Source organism: Phascolarctos cinereus, unplaced genomic scaffold (assembly GCF_003287225.1).
Source record: "Phascolarctos cinereus isolate Bilbo 61053 unplaced genomic scaffold, phaCin_HiC Scaffold_726;HRSCAF=1367, whole genome shotgun sequence".
In the NCBI taxonomy this organism is placed as follows: Eukaryota; Metazoa; Chordata; class Mammalia; order Diprotodontia; family Phascolarctidae; genus Phascolarctos; species Phascolarctos cinereus.
The window spans coordinates 110940398-110959895 of NW_027556098.1; the positions used below are offsets into that span (position 1 = coordinate 110940398).

The window sequence follows — 19498 nt, forward strand, 5'->3', positions numbered from 1 at the left end:
TGGCTCGGACATGCTGAAGGATACTCACTCTGATCCAAGGCCCACACAGGGCTCAAATGTATAGAGACCTTTTAAACAAAGACTTGGTGTGACAGTAATAGGAGGCTTCCCCATCACAAGTGGGTTGGAAAAATGAGGTAGTAAAGACCACTGAAACAAGGATATTCTCTGAATTGTCTAGTAAGGAATGAGAAATGATGAGTAGAGACCCGAGAAACTTAATTCTAACTATGAAGAGGGAGCTGGTGGTATGATGGTAGAGTGCTGGGCCCAGAGTCAGGAAACCTGAGTTCAAATCCAGCCTCATACACTTACTAGCTATGTGACCCTGGGCAAGTCACTTAACTACTATCCACCTCAGTTTCCTCAACTGTAAAATGGGGATGATAATAAAACCTACCTCCCGAGGTTGTAGTGACAATCAAATGAGGTAATATTTGGAAAGTACCTAGCACAATGCCTAGCATATAATAGACTCTATATAAATGTTTATTCCCTTTCTCCCCTTCCCACCTCCATAAAAGAGGCTGGGTGGGGGTGTGTCATGGTATATACCTAGGTTAATTAAGCCTTACTATACATGCACCCTCAGGGCTGGGGCCAAACTGGTCAAGCTGGGTTTCACCAGCCCACAGCTGGTACTGATACATTCCCACCCTAATCCTTTACAGGTGGTGCCAGTGTGTCCAATGCTTTGAAGCTGGAGCCAGATGAACCCAATGGATGGAGGATTCCATTCAACAAGCATGAGGGGGGCTGTGGTGCTGCCATGCGTGCCATGTGTATTGGATTAAGGTTCCCACACCCTGAACAACAAGACACGCTGATCCAAGTAAGCATAGAGAGTGGCCGCATGACCCATCACCATCCCACTGGCTACCTTGGGGCTGTTGCCTCTGCTCTCTTTACCTCTTACGCAGTGAATGGCAAGCCACCTCAAGAATGGGGAAGGGGATTGATGCAGGTGCTACCAGAAGCCAAAAAGTACGTCATCCAAGCTGGCTATTTTGTGAAAGAGAACCTTGAATCCTGGTGAGTGAATATGCATGCGTATCTTATTTATTGGTTTAATGAACCCCTTGGTCATATGGTGGGTTTAACAACTTGTTTTCCAACCAGTGACTTAGAGAAAAGTCCTTCAGTAGGTGCCTTTACCTTCTCCTCTATCCCGCTCCCCTCTCTGCCCTCCCAGATTTTCAGGTTTACTTGCAGTTAATAGCTACTGGACAGTTGTCTCTAGAGGGAGACATCTTGGTTCAAATCCCACCCCAAATGTTCATGCCTTCAAAATCTGTAGCCTATAATAATCAAGGTAGTCCAAGTGAACATACAAATGATCAGTCTAAGACACCTGCCTTCTCCACCTCCCATGTTAGTTAACATCATGCTTTCCAGCTTCTATTTGCTGATGAGAAGCTTCCACACATGGTGGTGATTTTCATGATGCATTTGTTAGTGCAAATGCAGAGATTCACTATTTTCTGTCTTCCCTTGATTCATGATGATGCATGATGTCATGGCGCATGATTGATGACGCTGATGCATTGCAACACTTGGCAATGATCCTTGAGAGCCGGCTTTTTTTCACTTGCTAATTTTGCAGTGTAGGAAGCCAGTTGGAAGGCAGCCATATAACTTCCTTTTTCCTCAGCATTCTAGAGGTCACTCCACGCTGCCATTCTTAGAATAAGAAAGGCACGGGCAGGTTTCTCCTGAAGATGTTGGTTACAGTTATGTGAGAGTCTAGTCTTCCCCTTTAAAAGGTTAAACTTTGCGTAATGCTCCCCCTCTTCCAATACCTCCTATGAAGATCTGAGTTTCTGTTCCCATCCTGCTTTTCACAGTAATCTACTTTATATCAATTTCATTTGTACTTATATTTCTATATGTTCCTCCCTGTTCCCCCCAATACATCTTAAGATCCTTGAGGTCAAGGAATGTTTCATTTTTATCTGTATCTATAGGACTTGGCACACAGTAAGCACTCAATAAATGCTTGTTCAATTGAATTCCTGTAGCTGAGGGAGAACTGATTTTGAGTGGATAAATATCTATATCTATAGATATAGCCATATCTCATAGATCTAGAGCTGGAAGGCATTATGAGACCTTCTAGACCAACTCCCCTCATTTCACCTATTTGGGAAACTGAGGTCCAGAGGCTTGTCAAAGTCACACAGATAGTAAGCACCAGAGATGGAATTTAAACCCATGTTCTCTGTCTCCAGAGCCAATATTTTTTCTCTTATACTTTTCATCTATCTATCTGTTGTCGACCTGAAAGTTTGGTTAAAGAAGGCAAACAGGTTAGGTGATATATGATTATATAGTTTATTCCCTTTTTGCTAGCGAATCATGTCGACATGGAAGCCAGAAATTGATTCTGACCCCCAGATTAAGCAAAATGAGAGAGGTTTTATACAGTTTAGAGTGATCAGACTCAGGATGTCTGTGTTACAAAAAAATACAGCCTCCATATTTTTTTTAACATATAGCATGGGAAAGGAATTTTCTTAATTGAATAGATTGTAAATACAATAAAATAGGAGAATGTAAAAGTGTCAATTGAAATTATAGACCAAGATAAGAAGAGTCCCATCATTCAAGAGAGTGTCTGGTCCCAGACATCCTGGGCTTAGTGATAACGAACAGGAAGAATGCTGGTCAGTTCCATTTGGTCCTGGAATTTGCTGATACAGAAAGGGGTGTTTTTAGTTCACTCAAAGAGAAAAAGATTAATTCAGGTTTTTGGCCCTTATTGGGGCTCAGTTGATCTTAAATGATTATCACTATCCATCTATCTATCTATCTATCTATCTATCTATCTATCTATCTATCTATCTATCTATCTATCTATCTATCCATCCATCTATCTATCTATCTGTATATCTATCTATCTATCTATCTATCCATCCATCCATCATGTCTACTCTGTCATTTATATTTCTGTCATCTATTTGTCTATCCATCTTTACCTATCATCTGTCTATCATTTATCTGTCTAACCATCTTTGTCCATCATTTGTTATCTGTCTATCACTGTCTGTGTATCTATGTTTCTATCTATCATCTGTCATCTGTCTATCTAACCATCTCTATCTAGCTATCCATCCTTATCTGCCATGTCTACCTATCTATCCATCTCTGCCTCTATTTCTCTGTCATCTATATATCTGTTGTCTGTATGTCTATCCATATCTATCTTTCTGTCTACCGTTTCTGTCTATCTAACCATTTCTTTCTATCATCTGTCTGTCATCTATCTAATCATCTGTATCTATCTATATCTATCTATCTATCTATCTATCTATCTATCTATCTATCTATCTATCTATCTATCTATCTATCTATCTTTCTGTCTATCTATCTAATAGAGAGAGTATTTTGTTTGGAGCCAGGATTCTTGGATTTGAAACACAACTCTGACACTGCTTGTGACCATGGACAATTGACTGATCCTCCCCAAGTCTCATTTTCCACATCTGTAAAATGAGGTGAATGCTACCTGTACTATGTACCTCCCTCATAAGATTATTGTGAGGAAAGTTCTTTCCCAATCCTAATTAAGCCTCAATAGAAATGTCAGTAATTTTAATTTTTATTCCTGTAGGCTGCTTGCTATCAGTATGAAAATTTCCTCAGTAAGGCATCCGCTTGGGCTTTTTACTGTGGATTACTGACTTAGTTGTGGTTTAGAGTTTACTGCAGATTTTTTCATTTATTTGTTTGTTTGTTTGTTTATTCTTGGCTACAGGGACTACTTCAAAGATCAGTGGGAAATGTACTTGAACCTTCGAGGGATTTCAAATGGCAGACCCCCTATTTTCCCAAAGCCTTTTGGTGTGAAAGAGAGAGATCAGTTCTACAAGTCAGTGAGTTATTCTGGCTGGGGAGGCAGTAGCGGCCATGATGCTCCCATGATTGCTTATGATGCCATCCTTGCCTCAGGAGACTCTTGGAAGGAACTTGCTCACCGGGCTTTTTTCCATGGTGGGGACAGTGACTCCACAGCCGCCATTGCTGGCTGCTGGTGGGGGGTCATGCATGGATTTAAAGGGGTTAGCCCCTCCAATTATAAAAAATTAGAATATAAAGATAGATTAGAGAAAGCAGCCAGGGCTTTGTATGTTCTCCAGTCAAAGGAAAATTCAGCAATTACCCTTTAGAGAGAAATGCGGTTCTTTCCTAATTGGTTATACCTCTTCGTTGAGGGTAAGAATGATTATAACCCCCTTTCTGTCTCATCTAGCCCTTAGCACAATGCCTTTCACAAAGTAAGCACTTCATAAATGTTTGACTGACTGACTGGCTGATTGATAGTGGTGCCTCACCTTTTCCAAAGCCAAGAGATTTAATTAAGTAGTCAAGAGATTTTAAAGCATTAAGTTACATTACCTTTGGGAGATTGCTTCCTGCCCATCCTAGTCCCTGGACCATATGCAGTCCTCTACCAGGCTCCATACAGTCATTACTCTTTTGAGCTCCAAGAGTGACATAGGCAGAACTCTGAAAGAAATCTGATCTAGTGTTTCAAGAGAGAAGGTGGAGGCAGTAGGTTCTTACCCTTGCCTTGTTTGCAAGACTCACTTCTTATCAACTGCATACTTCAAATGAAAGAGCAGAGAAAAAGGGGAGGGGAAGGAAAAAGGAGGGGGACGAGCCGAGCTAAAATATGAACACAGAATCAGGATTTTGAATTGCAAAGGACTTCACACAGCTCTTCACTTAGGGACATATTAAGCTTGAGGAGCAAGGGGCGGGACAGGTGAGGCCATGATTTTGTTTAAATGACCTGTGAGGCTGCCGAACAATACCAACACCAGGTGCAGGATGGTGGAATCTGTGTACCTGTGTCGTACTTCAAAATTGCTCGTTGCTTGGTTTCAGGCCACCATTTAAAATGTTTGCAGTGGCAGGGTTCATCAAAGTTTCTTTGTTTCAAGCGGCTTTGTGTCTGCTTCCTGACAGCAGGGTGCATGTTCCAGCTTTCCAGTTGTGTCCACCAAGACAAGAATCAGAACTATCTTTTAAAAGAAAGGGCACCAGATCAAAGAGTACACTCACATCTGATTTAAGCCTTTGCAAATATGGTTCACATCTACACTATTTTATTACTCAAGGGAATAAACTTTCAAGGGGGGTGGTGAGGGGAAGAGGGACAAAAAACCAAAGAAAAATGAAACTGTCCCAACTGGTCCTGGGATGTCATGCTGATAAGACTCCTGACTCACAAGTGCAAGTAAGAGGAAGAATGGCGAGTCGTTTTGCTCCTGGAGGAGATATGTCACTGCTCTTTTGCTTCTGTAGCCACAGTTGCATATGTGTAGCAGGCACTCAAGGAGATACAAAAGGATAGTGAAACAGATTCCCCTGTCATGAAGTTTCAAATCTAGCAGCCTGTGAGCTGACAGGAATTTCTTCAATGTTGAGGGCTGATCTTAAGAGTCTGATAAGAGTTTAAAATCCAAGGCAGAGTTTGATCTCTGCCCAGGCTTTTACCCAAAAGGGCTCAATGATTAAGTGGTACGGCTCTCTCCAATTCCTTCCTGATTAGGAGGTCCCTGAGACATTCCTTCTCACTCTTTGAACCTTAGATTTACACATTCACTCCTCTATGCAGGTGGCGCCAAGGCGCCTGGGAAAACCTTGGAAAATACAACCCAATCTAGGAACCCTGATAATGAGGAAATTCATGTTGTCACATCCTCAGCAGATGTTCTGGGGAGTATCTCACGGGGAGGACTCTTTGAAGTTAGGCTAGATTTTCTCTATATATCCTGGTACCCTCAGATAAATAAACTGAGTCAGTAATTCTGCTCCGCCTGGCCCATGTCACAAGTTATTTCACGCCTCTCCATTCGGTGTACAATCTGGTTGTGGGCAACACTTCAACTGTGCGTGTTCAAGTTCATTATATACTGCTTCACGTATTTTGAAGCAAAGCATGTGTGTAACCATGATTGTAGTTGTCTGTGATCACCGAGTGCGTTGTAGAGAATAGAGAATAAAATGACTTTTTTCTGAGCATTCATTCATAACAAAATATTTTGGCCTGCAGCATCTTCATAAGCCCCACCTAGACCTACCCTTGTTCCCATGAGCTCCACTCGACCATAGCCACTTCCCTTTACTTGTCCTCTGTCTCACTAATGTGGGTAAACTGGAACATCTGTGAGCTACAAGTTTCTGTGAAGAAGCCTTAGTGTCCTGTGGAACAAAAAGAGGCCGGAAAGGAGAGCTCTATTTATGTTTCAAATTCCCTTCAGTATGTCTTGATTTCTTTGAAGTTCATGAGCATGTGGGTTGTCGTCACTGACCACAAACCCCCACATGTCCTCTTCTATACCTGACTTCAAATCTAACCTTGAAGAACTGGAGCTGAGAGTGTTAAGCCCACTCTTTCATCTGTCTCCAGGCCTGTGATTTTGATTGGGCTCAGTCTTGGGGAGCCTGGTCTTTAATGAGAGAAAGCTCCCCATTCTCACATACATTGGCTCATTGAACCACCCACTCCTCTACCACCAGAGTTAATTTTCATGTAAGGCTCACATCTAGGGCTTTCCCAAAGAGGGAGAGTTAAAAAAAAAAAGTACACCATGTTCAGAATGAATAAAGTATATAAGACAGGTAATTTATTCCTTCACACACTGAGCAAAACGGAATTGATTCCTTAACTTCTAAGTTAAGGTACAATCTGCTGGGAGGATGACACTGAAACCTCATTAAAACATAATGTAATTTATACTCCTGTTCATTCGACATTTTACATTTCTTCCTGGCATTGCACTGTTCATACCATTCCTGGTCCACGTCTGATAAATTAGTGAAGCTTGGACTGATGCTCCTGTTGGTAGTCATCTTCTCTGATGCAGAAGGTTTCTCTACCACCAGCCCACTCTTGCTGCTACTGCAATCAACCTCTCCTTTAATTGGATGCAGGAGCCCCGGGCCTCTTAAACTCACAAGGTCACCTCCAAGTTTCAACAAAATGTCTATCTTGAGAATGGTGTTTGTTTGCCCATTCCAGAAAGAAAACACAAAGCAGAAAAGAGTAGTAGGGGTCCAGAGGCAAATTGAGTACCACACATTTCTCCCCTCCCCCCCACAAAGACAGACAAAGCAAAGTGCTTCCTCCTTGCTACACAGGAGAGTTGTGGCCAAAAGGCTGAACTGGAGGCTGTTTATTCTTTTAATTGATACAGCTAGTCATTCAGTCAACTAACACGTATTAAGCACTTATTTTTATTTATTTATTTTTGGTGAGGCAATTGGGGTTAAGTGACTTGCCTAGAGTCACACAGCTAGGAAGTGTTATGTATCTGAGGTGGGATTTGAACTCAGGTCTTCTTGACTCCAAGACCGGTGTTCTATCTACTGTGCCACTTAGCTGACCCTTAAGCATTTAATTGTGCCAGACTATGTGCATGTGAGTTATCACTGGGCACATAGGTCCACACATCCTAGAGGCTCTTCTCTAGTCCTTGCACTAGGTGTAAGGGATACAAAAAAGGTGAAAGATAGTCCCTGAAACAATCTAATGCAGCCCCCGCCATCCCCCACCCCTGCTGTCATGAGGTACAGGAACAATCAAGGGATCACTGAGTATTACCACGTCATAATAAAAAACAAAATCCTTTCAGTGCCAGAACACCACATTTGTACAGGTTCCAAAGCACCCATGTGGTCACTGGAACCAGCAATGGCAACTTGAGCGTGTTTTTTCTTGTCCCCATAAGTGATCATCATCCCAGAATTCCAATGAATCAGGTCAGTGCTCACTGCAATAAAAAGATGCACGAATCACAAAAGAGCCATCCAAGCCAGCGAAGCACTGTGATCAGTTATGAAAGGGGAGAGCACTAGCCTGTCCCATCATATATGTCTATAAGCTAGTGTATGTTATGGGTATGAATGTGACATTTGTGGTATAGTGGGGGTGATGGCTGTTCCCAGTGTTTCTCACCATATAATCTATGATTTATAAATAGATTCACAACTGAAGGGGGGGGCATTCATCAGGCCACATGTCTCAAATATTGTTTTAGACCATATGGCCATTCTGTCAATAGGGCAGGAGGATGGGGACACGAGGTTTGTGATTTCCTGCCATGAGCATCCTTTGCTTTTAGTTTCCACCTTATGGGGAGTGGGAGTGGGGCAGCATGTGCATATCTACTTTTACTCCCCTCCAGATAGATAATGGGGATGTGGTGCCTAATATTTAGTTGTTGCCACTACTCCAGTAACCAATATCCCAGTATTCAGGAAGAGGGAGAGTCATCCACTTGTACACTTGGGATCAGATGATATCACTTAGCATCTGGTTACAGAAAGTTAGAAAAGCAGGGAAGGCTAAGGACTCCTTACCATTCACAGCATGATTTATAGATTGCTATAAAGCATTTACTCACACATTATTTTAATTCGATCTACCCCCTTTGAAGTAGGAAAGCAGGAATTGTCTCCATTTCACAGATGGGAAACTGAGGTTCCGAGAGGTTAAATTACTTACTGTAAGTCACAGGACTGGTATGTCTCTACTTCTCATCTCCACTTCTCATTTTTTCCCCCACCTTACCTTCCACCTCACCTTCTTCAAATTTCAGTTCAAACTCCAAGTTTCTGCTCTCTGTCCATATTCCAGGATGCCTAAATCACATTTCTGGTCTAGCCCAGGGCCTAGCCAGGTGCTGATAAGCTAAGGCCACAGGGGTTGGTGACTTTCAACAATCCTTGTCTTTTTTTTACTTGCCCTTCTAGTTTGGCCTCGGTTCATTGCTGTGGGGTTGCCTGCCTTCTCAATAGAAGATCTTAGCTTCCAGATTCCTGAAGAACACTTCTATTTTTGGCTCTAGGGTAAGGGGTCCTCCCAAGCTGGGGGATGGCAGGAAGGACATAAATATTGGTACCCACAGTTCTATACTTGACTCAGGAATAGAACAGGCAGTATTATTCCTACACAGAAAACATAGGAAGGGGAGCATTAAACAGTAGATAATCATAGAATAATTATAGTCATTTAAAAGTCTAGTCTTCAAGCCTCATTGGGACATTCGCAGTGGCATTGCTCCTTAGCTATTGACATTTCACTTCCACCAAAGAGAGCCCAATCAACCTCAAGTGGGCTCTTTCCTTTCCACTGAATTGAGTCTTTTTATGGGTTGCTCTATGCTTGCCAGCTGCTCTGCCCAGGCCTCTGCTGCTACCAATGGTTCGGTGGCCACTGACCCAGTAGCTGATACCTCACTACCAGGGTGTTCAGAAAGGAAGGAAGATACCAGTTGCCTTTGGTGATCGCACAAGGCCCGAAGGAAAGAAGACACAGACTTCCCTAGGAGGCCTTGCACTCACAGGTCAGGACTAGTAGGAGATGGAGCTCAGTGAGTCATCCTTATATCTGGAGGCCAGCAGTAAAGAGGGGCCTCAGAAGGGAGGATTGTCCTCCCCCCCCCATAACAATGGAGATCTGGCCCAGCAGCCAATTAAAAGGGTCACCATGGCAATAAGAATCAGTCAGAGAATATCTGTGCCTGCTTTAAAGTGGGGGAAGGGGAGAGCCTCCTCCCACCACATCAAGTACCTCTAATGGGGTGCTATGCTGGAAATGTGTCTAGGAGTTTGGGGGTGTCATCTCATTGGAATTACAGTTACAATGGGCTGGGCAGAGGAGGTAGAGCTTATTTACACAAAACTACGAAATAGTCAAAGCCCACCTCTATTTTCCACATCTGTCTTGGGAAATTTTTTTTCTCCTCTCCACTCAAATTTCACCGGTGTCTTTATGCAGTCATCTCTGTAAGCCAGGATCCTCCTTCTCCCCAACCCCCAACTCTGCTTCTCCTTTTCCTCTCTAGACTTCAATCTCCTTCCCCCTAATTAGAATTTGTTTTCTTTGTCACTTAGGATCTCACAAATACTTTGCATGGAGAGGGGGATGGGGTGTGGTTTAAAAAGAAAGACTTTCTTATCCCTCCCCGCCCCCCCCCCAACATTTTTGGGACAATGCTTTAACCCAAAGGTTCTTAACCTGGGGTTCATAAATTGTGTGTGTGTACATATATATATATATATATATATATATATATATATATATATATATATATATATATATATATATATATATATATGTACCTCTATACATACATATATGTATGTATGTTTCAATAATTGGTTTCCTTCCTAATCCTATGTATTTCATTTTATACATTTAAAAACATTATGCTGAGGAGGAATCTCTAGGCTTTACCAAACTGCCAAAGGGGTCCATGAAGCAGCAGCTACATGGTACAGTGGATAGAGCAAGGGCCCTTGGAGTCAGGAGGACCTGAGTTCAAATCAGACCTCAGACACTTGACACTCACTAGCTGTGTGACCCTGGGCACAAAACAAACAAACAAAAAAAATCAAAGGGGTCTACGACATGCTGAAGATTAAGATACCTTGGTTAACCAAAACAACGAGCCTTTTGGTAGAATTTTAGGTATTACTGGGAGGGAAAAGGAAAGGCATTTTTAAACAGGAGAAGCAACAAAGTTTGGTAGAAAAAACATTGTATTTCAAGTCAAGATATATGGGCTCAAGGCCTAGCACCACTGTGTGTTTTGGAACAAGGCATTTAATCTCTGTGACCTATGGTTTTCTTATCTGTAATACGGGGATGACAATTTCTGCCCTCTTTAATTCCTAGGGCAGCAGGAAGATAACAAATGTGGAATAAAAGTGCTTTATAGGTTGTCAATGAGTTAGAGATTTTCCAAGGGCCTCAAATGCCATCAGTATAAACCTGGTTTGAAGGACTGGGAGCCTGGGGACCTCAGGCCATGAGCAGCTTGTACTGTCTGTGATGTACTTCTTTTTACGGCCAGTTGAAGATCCTAGGCTCTGTTCTTTCCTCCCACCGCTCCTGCGCCTATTAATATCAATGCTTAACAAAATGTGGCCCAGGACAATCCCCAAGCAGCCTGTTTGTAGGTTGGTTCCTGCCAGTGTCTTAGGTAACTTTCAATTGCCACCATCTGGGAGAGTAGGGGGGATTTCTTCTCTAAAGATAGCAAGTCGGGAATTAATAGTTTTCCCCCTTTCCATTCTCCCACAGAGCTCCTCCCCCTACCAAGTTCCACGCAAGTAGAGCTCATGAAAAATCAGCTGTTTAAAAGTCTACTCAGTGGGGTTGAAGGAGCAGGGAATCACAAGGAATAAACACAGGATCATGGAATGGTAGATTTGGCAGGCACTTCAGAGATTATCTAGTCCCACCTGCTCATTTTATGGAGGCCCATAGAGATGAAACGACTAGCCCAAGGTCATACAACCATATAGTGGTAAGAAAAGGACTAGACCCAGTTTTCTTTAGATCTCAGTCTAATGTTCTTTCTACTCTACTAAGCTGTCTCTTAATAGGTTAATTGCAAGTACAAGTCCTCATAAATCAGGTTTTGTTTTTGAGGCAAAGGGAGTTAAGTGACCTGCCCAGGGTCACACAGCTAGCTAGTAAGTGTCTGAGATCAGATTTGAACTCAGGTCCTCTTGACTCCAGGGCCAGTGCTCCATCCATTGTGCCACCTAGCTGCCCCCATAAATCAATTTGTTTATCATCCTCTAGACCCAATTCCTCATAGCTCACTGCTTGCAAAATGTAGACTTGTAGAATTTTGGAGTTAGGAAGGACCTTAGAGGTCATCCAGAACAAATTACCACCCAAAGCAGGAAGCTTCTCTGTAATGTTCCTGACAAATGACCACCCAGCCTTGGCTTGTAACGGTTCTAATAGTTGTTCTTTAAAAAGTTCTTCCTTATATTTGCACAAAATCTTCTTCACTGTAATTTCCCCCATTTCTCCTAGTTTTCCCTTGTGGTCATAGATAGATGGACAGATGGATAGACAGATGGCAGATGGCAAAACAGACAGATGATAGGTAAATAGAACATTTTTTAAGCACTTATTATACATCAGTCACTGTGCTAAGAGCTAGGGATACAAATACAAGCAAGTGGGATAGACTCTATGCTCAAAGAGCTTACATTCTACTGGGAAAAACATCACATCAAAGAAGCTGAAAAGTGGGAGAAGCTGCCAGAATTAGGGCAAAGTTGGGGGAGGGTGGAGAAGAGAAGCGAAAGTCAGGAGAATGAGGTGTGAATGAGGTGAAGTTTAGCTAGGAACCTTCTTTAAATAGTTGTCTGGGAAAAGGAATCGCCAATCAGAAGAAGCAGCGAGGCCTAGGGCAGAGGTTTCTCCAGTGTGGGAAGATTGCTGGTGAGGAATAGGAAGCAAAATCTTTGAAAGCAGTTGTCCTACTCCTCCTTAAATCTTCTCTTCTCTGGACTAACCATCTCCAGTTCCTTTAATAGGTTCTGACCTCCCTACCCTTCACTATATTGGGTGTCCTCCTCTGGGTAAGCTGTAGTTTGTCAACAACTCTCTTACAATCTTGTGTCCAGAACAAAACACAACAATCCACATGTGGCACAGGAGACATTGTAGTATACTGGATAGAATGCTGACAGGTGGTACAGTGTGGTGCGATGGAAAGAGCCCTGGATCAGAAGTACTAGATTCAAGTCTGGCCATGCTACTTACTATGTATATGACCTTGGGCAAATCACTTAACTGCTTTTGGCCTCAGTTTTCTCATCTGTAAAATGGGAGGATTGGATTAGATGGCCTATGACGTTCCTTCTAGATCTATGATTCCATGACCATATTGCCTCTTTTGTTCTGGACACTAACCTTTAAACAATGCTAAGAGTACCTGGTATCTTTAGCAGTGTCCTTATCTCTTGCATTACCTGCCTCATGAAATTCTTTTTTTTTTTTGGTGAGGCAACTGGAGTCAAGTGACTTGCCCAGAGTCACACAGCTAGTGAGTGTTATGTGTCTGAAGCTGGATTTGAACTCAGGTCCTCCTGACTCCAGGGCTGGTGCTCTATCCACTGTCCCACCTAGCTTCCCCTCCTCATGAAATTCTTGTGAGGAAAGAATGTTGTAAACTATATAGTGCCGTATAAATGTGAGTGATGATGATGATAATACATTATTGTTCTCACTGAGCTTGTAATCTACTAAGACCTGTAGGACCTTTTTCAAATAAACTGTTATCAAGCTAGTTCTTGACATCTCCTATACTTATGCAGTTGAATTTTGAGCTGAAATGAAGTGTATTTCACTTACGTTCCTAACAGTATGTCTTTTTTACCAACTGAAATTAAACAAGACTAAATTTAAAATGGCTCTGTGGATACAAATTTTAGCCCTAGCCAGCCCTAGCCCAGTTATTTGTTAGTCACAGGGGGACTAGCCAAGAGAATGTGGATGGCTCAACCACTCAGAAAGCAAATCAAATGTACGTGTCTTATTGATGGTGAAATGTCCTGGTCTAGAAGCTTCGACCACAACCAGTCCACAGCATTCTGCATATGGCTAGCTCCCCTTCAATGCCACTCTGTGTGCCATCATCCTGCTCTGATTGCAGATTCACTGTGGCAGAAACAATGAATATTGAGGGGCTAGAGCAGCTGCAATGAACCCATCACTCCATCACCACCTCCAGAGTCATGCTGTGTGTGACAAGGCAATCGTGATGTCGATACCCATTCAAGATATGTGAGTTGCCGAGGCATTGACACCATTCAGTAGCACCAATTTACAATTTTGTATTTTAATAAGTCTGCTGTTCATCTCCTTGCCTAAGGATTCAGTGGTTGCAGTGCAGAGTCCAGGAAACATCAGGATCCCAATTCAGTTCTGCTACTAACTAGCTGTATGACCTTAGGCAAGTCCCAGGGTTGTATGACTTTCTCTTCCTGAACCTCAGTTTCCTCCTCTATAAAATGAAGGGGTTGGACTAGACCAGGAGTTCTTAACCTTTTTTTGTGTGTTGTGGACATCTTTGGCAGTCTGGTGAAGTCTATAATCCATCCTTCTCAGAATAATGTTTTTAAATGCATAAAATAAAATACATGGGATTACAAAAGAAACCTATTATATTGAAATACAGTTCTCAAAATGATAATTTTAAGAAAATTATCACGTTCACAAACTCCAAGTTAAGGACCCTGGGACTAGATGATTCCAGAGAAGGGGGATGGAAAGGTCTTAGAGGCAAGACTTCACTTACTACAGAATTTTTCCAATAATCCAAGTTGAAAGGCACCTTCGTTGTAATTCTATTGTTATAGACACATTGTAATGGGAAGTGGGAGAGGTACAGGAAACAGTTTCCTGAAAATATTTGATTAAAAGAGGAAGGAGAATATGTCTAAATATCCTCTGGTGTAAAAAAACCAAAACAAAACAGAAAGCACTCAGCCCATTTATTTCCAAAAGGGAGAAAACAAAAACTTTGGCCATTGAACAAACACAGACTGAGTTGATTGCTACATTTTTCTTTTTTTGGGGTCATAAGGCCAGTTAATGATTAGGATAGCAGAAACAAATATCTGTGCCTGTTAGGGGCTGGCTTATTTGGCTCTTTCACTGAGTAGGAGTTCACTTCATACCCATGCCCAAGGAGACCTGCTTCACCATGGCCAGCAGTCTCAGCAGATGCTTCTGTTTCCTGGGAATGATGCTGTTATTCTTTTCTAAGGGTTCAGGTAAGGTGTTTTGGTTTGTTGTCATTGTTTTTCATCTTATTCTTACTGATATCTTTTGTTTATACATCAGATTGCTTTCCAAACACATTCCATCCTTCTCTCTACCCCACTGAGCTCTATCCTTTCCAACAAAGATTAAAAAGGAAAGAAGAAAAAATAGTTTAGCAAAAGCTACATGCCAGCCACATGTGACAAGTTAGGCAATATTCTACACACGCGGTCCCTCACCTTTCCAGAGAAGGGAGGCCAGGTAAGATTTTAACAGAGATGAGAGGGAGCAGGTACCTCTTGTTAAGTTTTGTCAAACAATGACTTTGGCTCTTAATATTATATTAATGTGTATTAACTTTGGGGTGTCCCTGAAAAGCCTTTTCCCCCCAGTCAGCCTGACTTTTTTTTTTAAGTCTAAAAGTCACATGAGTGACAGTAAAGATGGCACTTTCCCATTCTAGAAATAACAACTTCCCCAGGGCTTCTGACTCATTTTTAAAAAGTCAGTATTACTCAGATTCACAGACTAGCATTGGAAAGGACTGTGGAGGCCGTCTAAACTAAACTCTTGGCTTGACATAAAACTTTATTCAATCTACTTAGGATGGTGGGGTCATAGGTCTAGAGTTGGAAGGGACTACAGATCCCATTTAGTCCACCTCCCTTATTTTACAGATAATGGAACTGCGGCCCAGGGAAATTAAGTGACTTGCCTAAGATCACACATGTAATAAGTGGCATGGCCAGAGTTTTAACCTAATTCCTCTGATTCCACATCCAGAGCTCTTTCCATTGTACCACACTGCCTACCATTTGACAACTTCTCTCTTAGAGTCATCCCTTCCTTTCCATTCATTCTGCCACTACCAGTCCATTATCACCTGTGGTCTCTATAACACACACTGGACACTGTCTAACTGTCTCTCTCTCTCTCTCTCTCTCCCCTCTCTCTGTCTCTCTTTTCCCCTGTCTTTCTCTTATCTCTCTCCTTTCTCTCTATCTTTCTGTCTCTCTCCTGTCTCTCCCCTCTCTGTCTCTTTCTTTTCTCTGTCTCTGTCTCTCTCCTCTCTCTGTTTCTGTCTTTCTGTTTTTCTCTATGTGTTTCTCTGTCTCTCTGTCTCTACACACGCACATAAAATATTAACTATAGCTATGTATATAAATGTAACTATATGTAGTTATATGTAACTATATACATATGTATATAGTTAGAAAGCTACATACATACATATACAAATACATGTATATTGTTCTATACTCATTGTCTTATTTGAGCTTTACAACAAAACTATCAGGAAAGTAGCACAGATATTACTATTTCTATTTTATAGATAGGGAGACTGAAACCCTGAGTTAAGTGACTTATCCAAGGTCATAGAGATTGTAAGCAGCAAAGTGGGGACCCGCACCAGGATTTGGAACAATTGTCCTATTTGGTCTCTGTGGAGCAAGTCTCTCCACTCTGCAACCTCTGACATAGCTACAAAAGTGATTTTCCTAAAACTTTTCCAGCTTTATCATGCCTCAGTCTCCCTTTTTGTACTCTACAGTTCTCCCAATTTGCCCTTCTTGCCTTTTTTCTATTTCTTACCTTTGTATCTTTCCAGTGTCTGTAAATTATTCCAGGAATGCCCTCTCTCCTCACCTTACTGCTTAAATCTCTTGTTTCCTTTAAAGCTCATTTCAAGTGCCACCTTCTATGTGAAGCTTTCCTCGATTCGCTCAGCTCCATTTCATACCCTACATCCCCTTAAATTACCTACCATTTATTTTGCAGTTGTTGTGTACCCTGATGTAGTAAGGACTATTTGATTTTTTTGTCTTTGTATTTCCATTGTCTAGTTCATAGTAGACACAATAAATGCTTGTTGCTCATTAAAAAACTTTCTTATTCCTAATAACAAACAACCTTTCACGTTATGTTGCCATTCCTTTAAGCTGCCATCTTGTGGCTCTCTAACCTTTCTATGCCAAATTCCAAGAAAGAATTGGCTACACTTGTTACCTCTTCTTCCTCACCACCCACTCACTTCTCATCTCTTCTCAACCACTAATACTCTACTGAAACCACTTTATCAAAAGTTACCAGTGATCTTTTCACTGCAAAAACTAGTTCTTTTCTCAGTCCTCACCCTTCTTGACCTCTGTAGTTTTTGCTTGATGGCCATCTTATTCTCCTGGTTATTCTCTCCTCCCTCAGCTTCATGAAGAAAGCTATTTTCTCCTGGTTTTCTTCCTATCCATAAGGCCAGTCATGAATCTTTTTTTTTTTTAACTGATCATCATATCTCCCATCCCCCAAGCATGGGTATCTTCCAAGGATGCTCCAGGACCACTACTTTCTCTATACCATCTCCCTCAATGATCTCCTCTCACATGGGTTGAATTCTCATTTCTGCTAAGATTTCTCCAGATTTGTATATTCAGCCCAAATAGTTCATCAGATCTCCAGTTCTGCTTCACCAATTGCCCATCAGATGTGTCTATCTGACTGTTTATGTCAATCGCCTTCCCAATGAATCCTCCATCCAATTGCCAAAAAATCATATGTACTTCTGACCAGGTCACTTGCTGATAAAAACTCTTCTGGAGCTACCTATGACTCTAAAATAAAAGGCAGACTCCAGCATTTAAGGCCCTCATAATCTGGCTGCAATTTAGCTTTCCTGCCTCATTTTATCCTATTCCCCTACACAAATTCCTGTGAATTGTCATTCCTTCGGCTGTGTATATTTGCATAAGCTGTTTAGTTCCTGGAAGTACACTCCTTCATAATTTCTGACTGCATACTTATCTTCTGTAGAAATTCAACTCAGATTCCACGTCCTCCACGGAGCCTCCCTTGAAGATGTCTCTCCCTCCTGAATTTAGTTCATATTTGTTTTTTCTCTGTGATCTGCAACATCCTATTCTGGCCCCATCCTTGGCTCCATGTTTTTAAAGCCTGCATGGCTGAGGCCTCCAATACTGAAGCAGATATAACTCAGGCTAATGGGAGAATTGAATTCTCAATACCAGCTTCCCTGGCCTCCTTCAAAGCTCAGCTCAAATCCTGCCTTTTGAAAGAGGCCCCTCCCCACCTCCCACCTCTGCTGCTGCCTCCCCTCCAAGCTTACTCCCATCTACTCTGTATATTTCTTGCATGAATGTTGTTTGCATATCATTTCGCCGCACTAGAACATGGGCTCCCAGAGGGCAGGGATTGTGGTTTTGCCTTTCTTTGTATCACTAGAGTTGAGCACAGTGCCTGACACATAACAAGTACTTGATGAATGCTTATTGACCAACTGACTGTCACTTTCCATCATCAGATTTCAGCATAACAAAATGGGTATTATCAAGACCTTCTTTCTAATATTTCTATTCTCGACCAAGAATGGGAAATGAGGGCTGTCCCCAGATTTGAGGACTCGTATATTTTGTGTAGCACCCTAGCACTCAAGCTCCTCCTCAAGGTGTGCTCCACCTCACTCCACCCCCACCATGGGGGTGCTGCATGGGCATGTCAGTAAATAGGCGTGGGAAATAGAAACTACAAAGTCTCAAAGAATCCAAGCATGATCACTTTGGGAATGAGGTGGGCCTTTTAAAAAAATTCTTGGGGTGTGTGTGCCAAGGGGTATCAAAAATTTTGTCCCTATGTTGTGGTATGACAGGTCAAGAGGTTGTGACCCCTCAAAGACTGAAGTACACATTGAGTTGTCTGGAATGAATTCACAGACTCAAGCATTCTTTAAGTCAAGGTGGCAAAAAGTTTATTATTACGCTTTTCAGTGTACAAGGATTCTTAAGGGTCCTGCAATCTTTGAGTGGTACAATTAAAGTTAATATAGGATAAAATACAATAAAACATGTGCCAAATATGCTAACTAGAAGATTCAGGGTGGGATTAGGGAGTGGTTAAGGAGTGGTCAGTTCTTAAAGGAACATGCACTTCTTATACCTAATGCTCAGACGTTTTACCCAGAGTTCCCTAGGAAAAGTCCACAAGGGGGGCCACGTGGAGGTGTGGTTTTAGGCCCGCTATGTCACTAAGTTAACTAGAGTTCAGGGTAACTGAGATTTGTCCAGTCTGCCACCAATCAATGTCTTGTTTGACAAGATAGATGTAGGGAGTAGACATATGTCTTAAGTCTAGAATAGAGTTAATGAGGAGCCCAGGATGTAGATAATGAGGTAGGGCGGTAGTATAGATAGTCCAGTGGGTAAAAATGTCTGTATGACCCAGTGCAAAGCCAGTTCAAACTAATAATTCCCTCAGGTGCTGTTTGGAACTGCACCAGGGAAAAGAGATAAGGGTCTTGCTGGGGCGCACTCATGAGTAATTGCTAGGCACAGTATCCTTGGGCTGCGGAGAAACTGTCAGGGATAGTGTTTCTGAGGCTAGGGAGAAATTGGGGTCCAAGCACAAGCACCCAAACACCTGTAAGAATCTATTGGATCCATCAGGAGTTTGCTGGTAAATGTTTAACAACTCACTATCCAAAAAAAATATGTTCAGCACACTTTTAATACTTAATCTGCATAATTAACAATTTCTTCATTACTTTCTTAATTCTAGAAATCATTGATAAATCAAGCCCTGATTTGTAGCATTTATCAATTTCCAAGATATAAATGCTCACACTAAAAATTTAGCAATCAGCTTAAAAGCTGATTCAGCTAGCTCCAGCACACCTTTATATTTAATGACCCTTGGTCTTTGTGCCCCTAAACAAACTGCCACAGGCAGAGATGGTTGGAGATGAGAATTTAGTAACATTTTCCATTACTTTTTTTAAACATATGAGTTATTGATGTCTTTTGTCTTTATATCGCAGTCATTTCTGGAGAACACAACTCTTCACCCTACCCCCAACATACCAAGTCCTCCCTTGGGACAAAGAAAAAAAACTAAGCACAAACATGAGAT

At 41.8% G+C, this 19498-nt stretch overlaps 1 protein-coding gene across 1 annotated transcript in view; it reads left to right on the forward strand.

The window, feature by feature from the left end:
* Positions 1 to 19498, forward strand: part of LOC110208069 (phospholipase A1 member A) — a 72056-nt gene that overhangs the window by 8137 nt on the left and 44421 nt on the right. Inside the window, exons 3-5 of the mRNA XM_020985875.2 lie at positions 672 to 1032; positions 3755 to 3872; positions 14514 to 14595. Coding sequence (XP_020841534.2) covers positions 672 to 1032; positions 3755 to 3872; positions 14514 to 14595 — 561 coding nt within the window. The remainder of the gene's footprint in view (positions 1 to 671; positions 1033 to 3754; positions 3873 to 14513; positions 14596 to 19498) is intronic.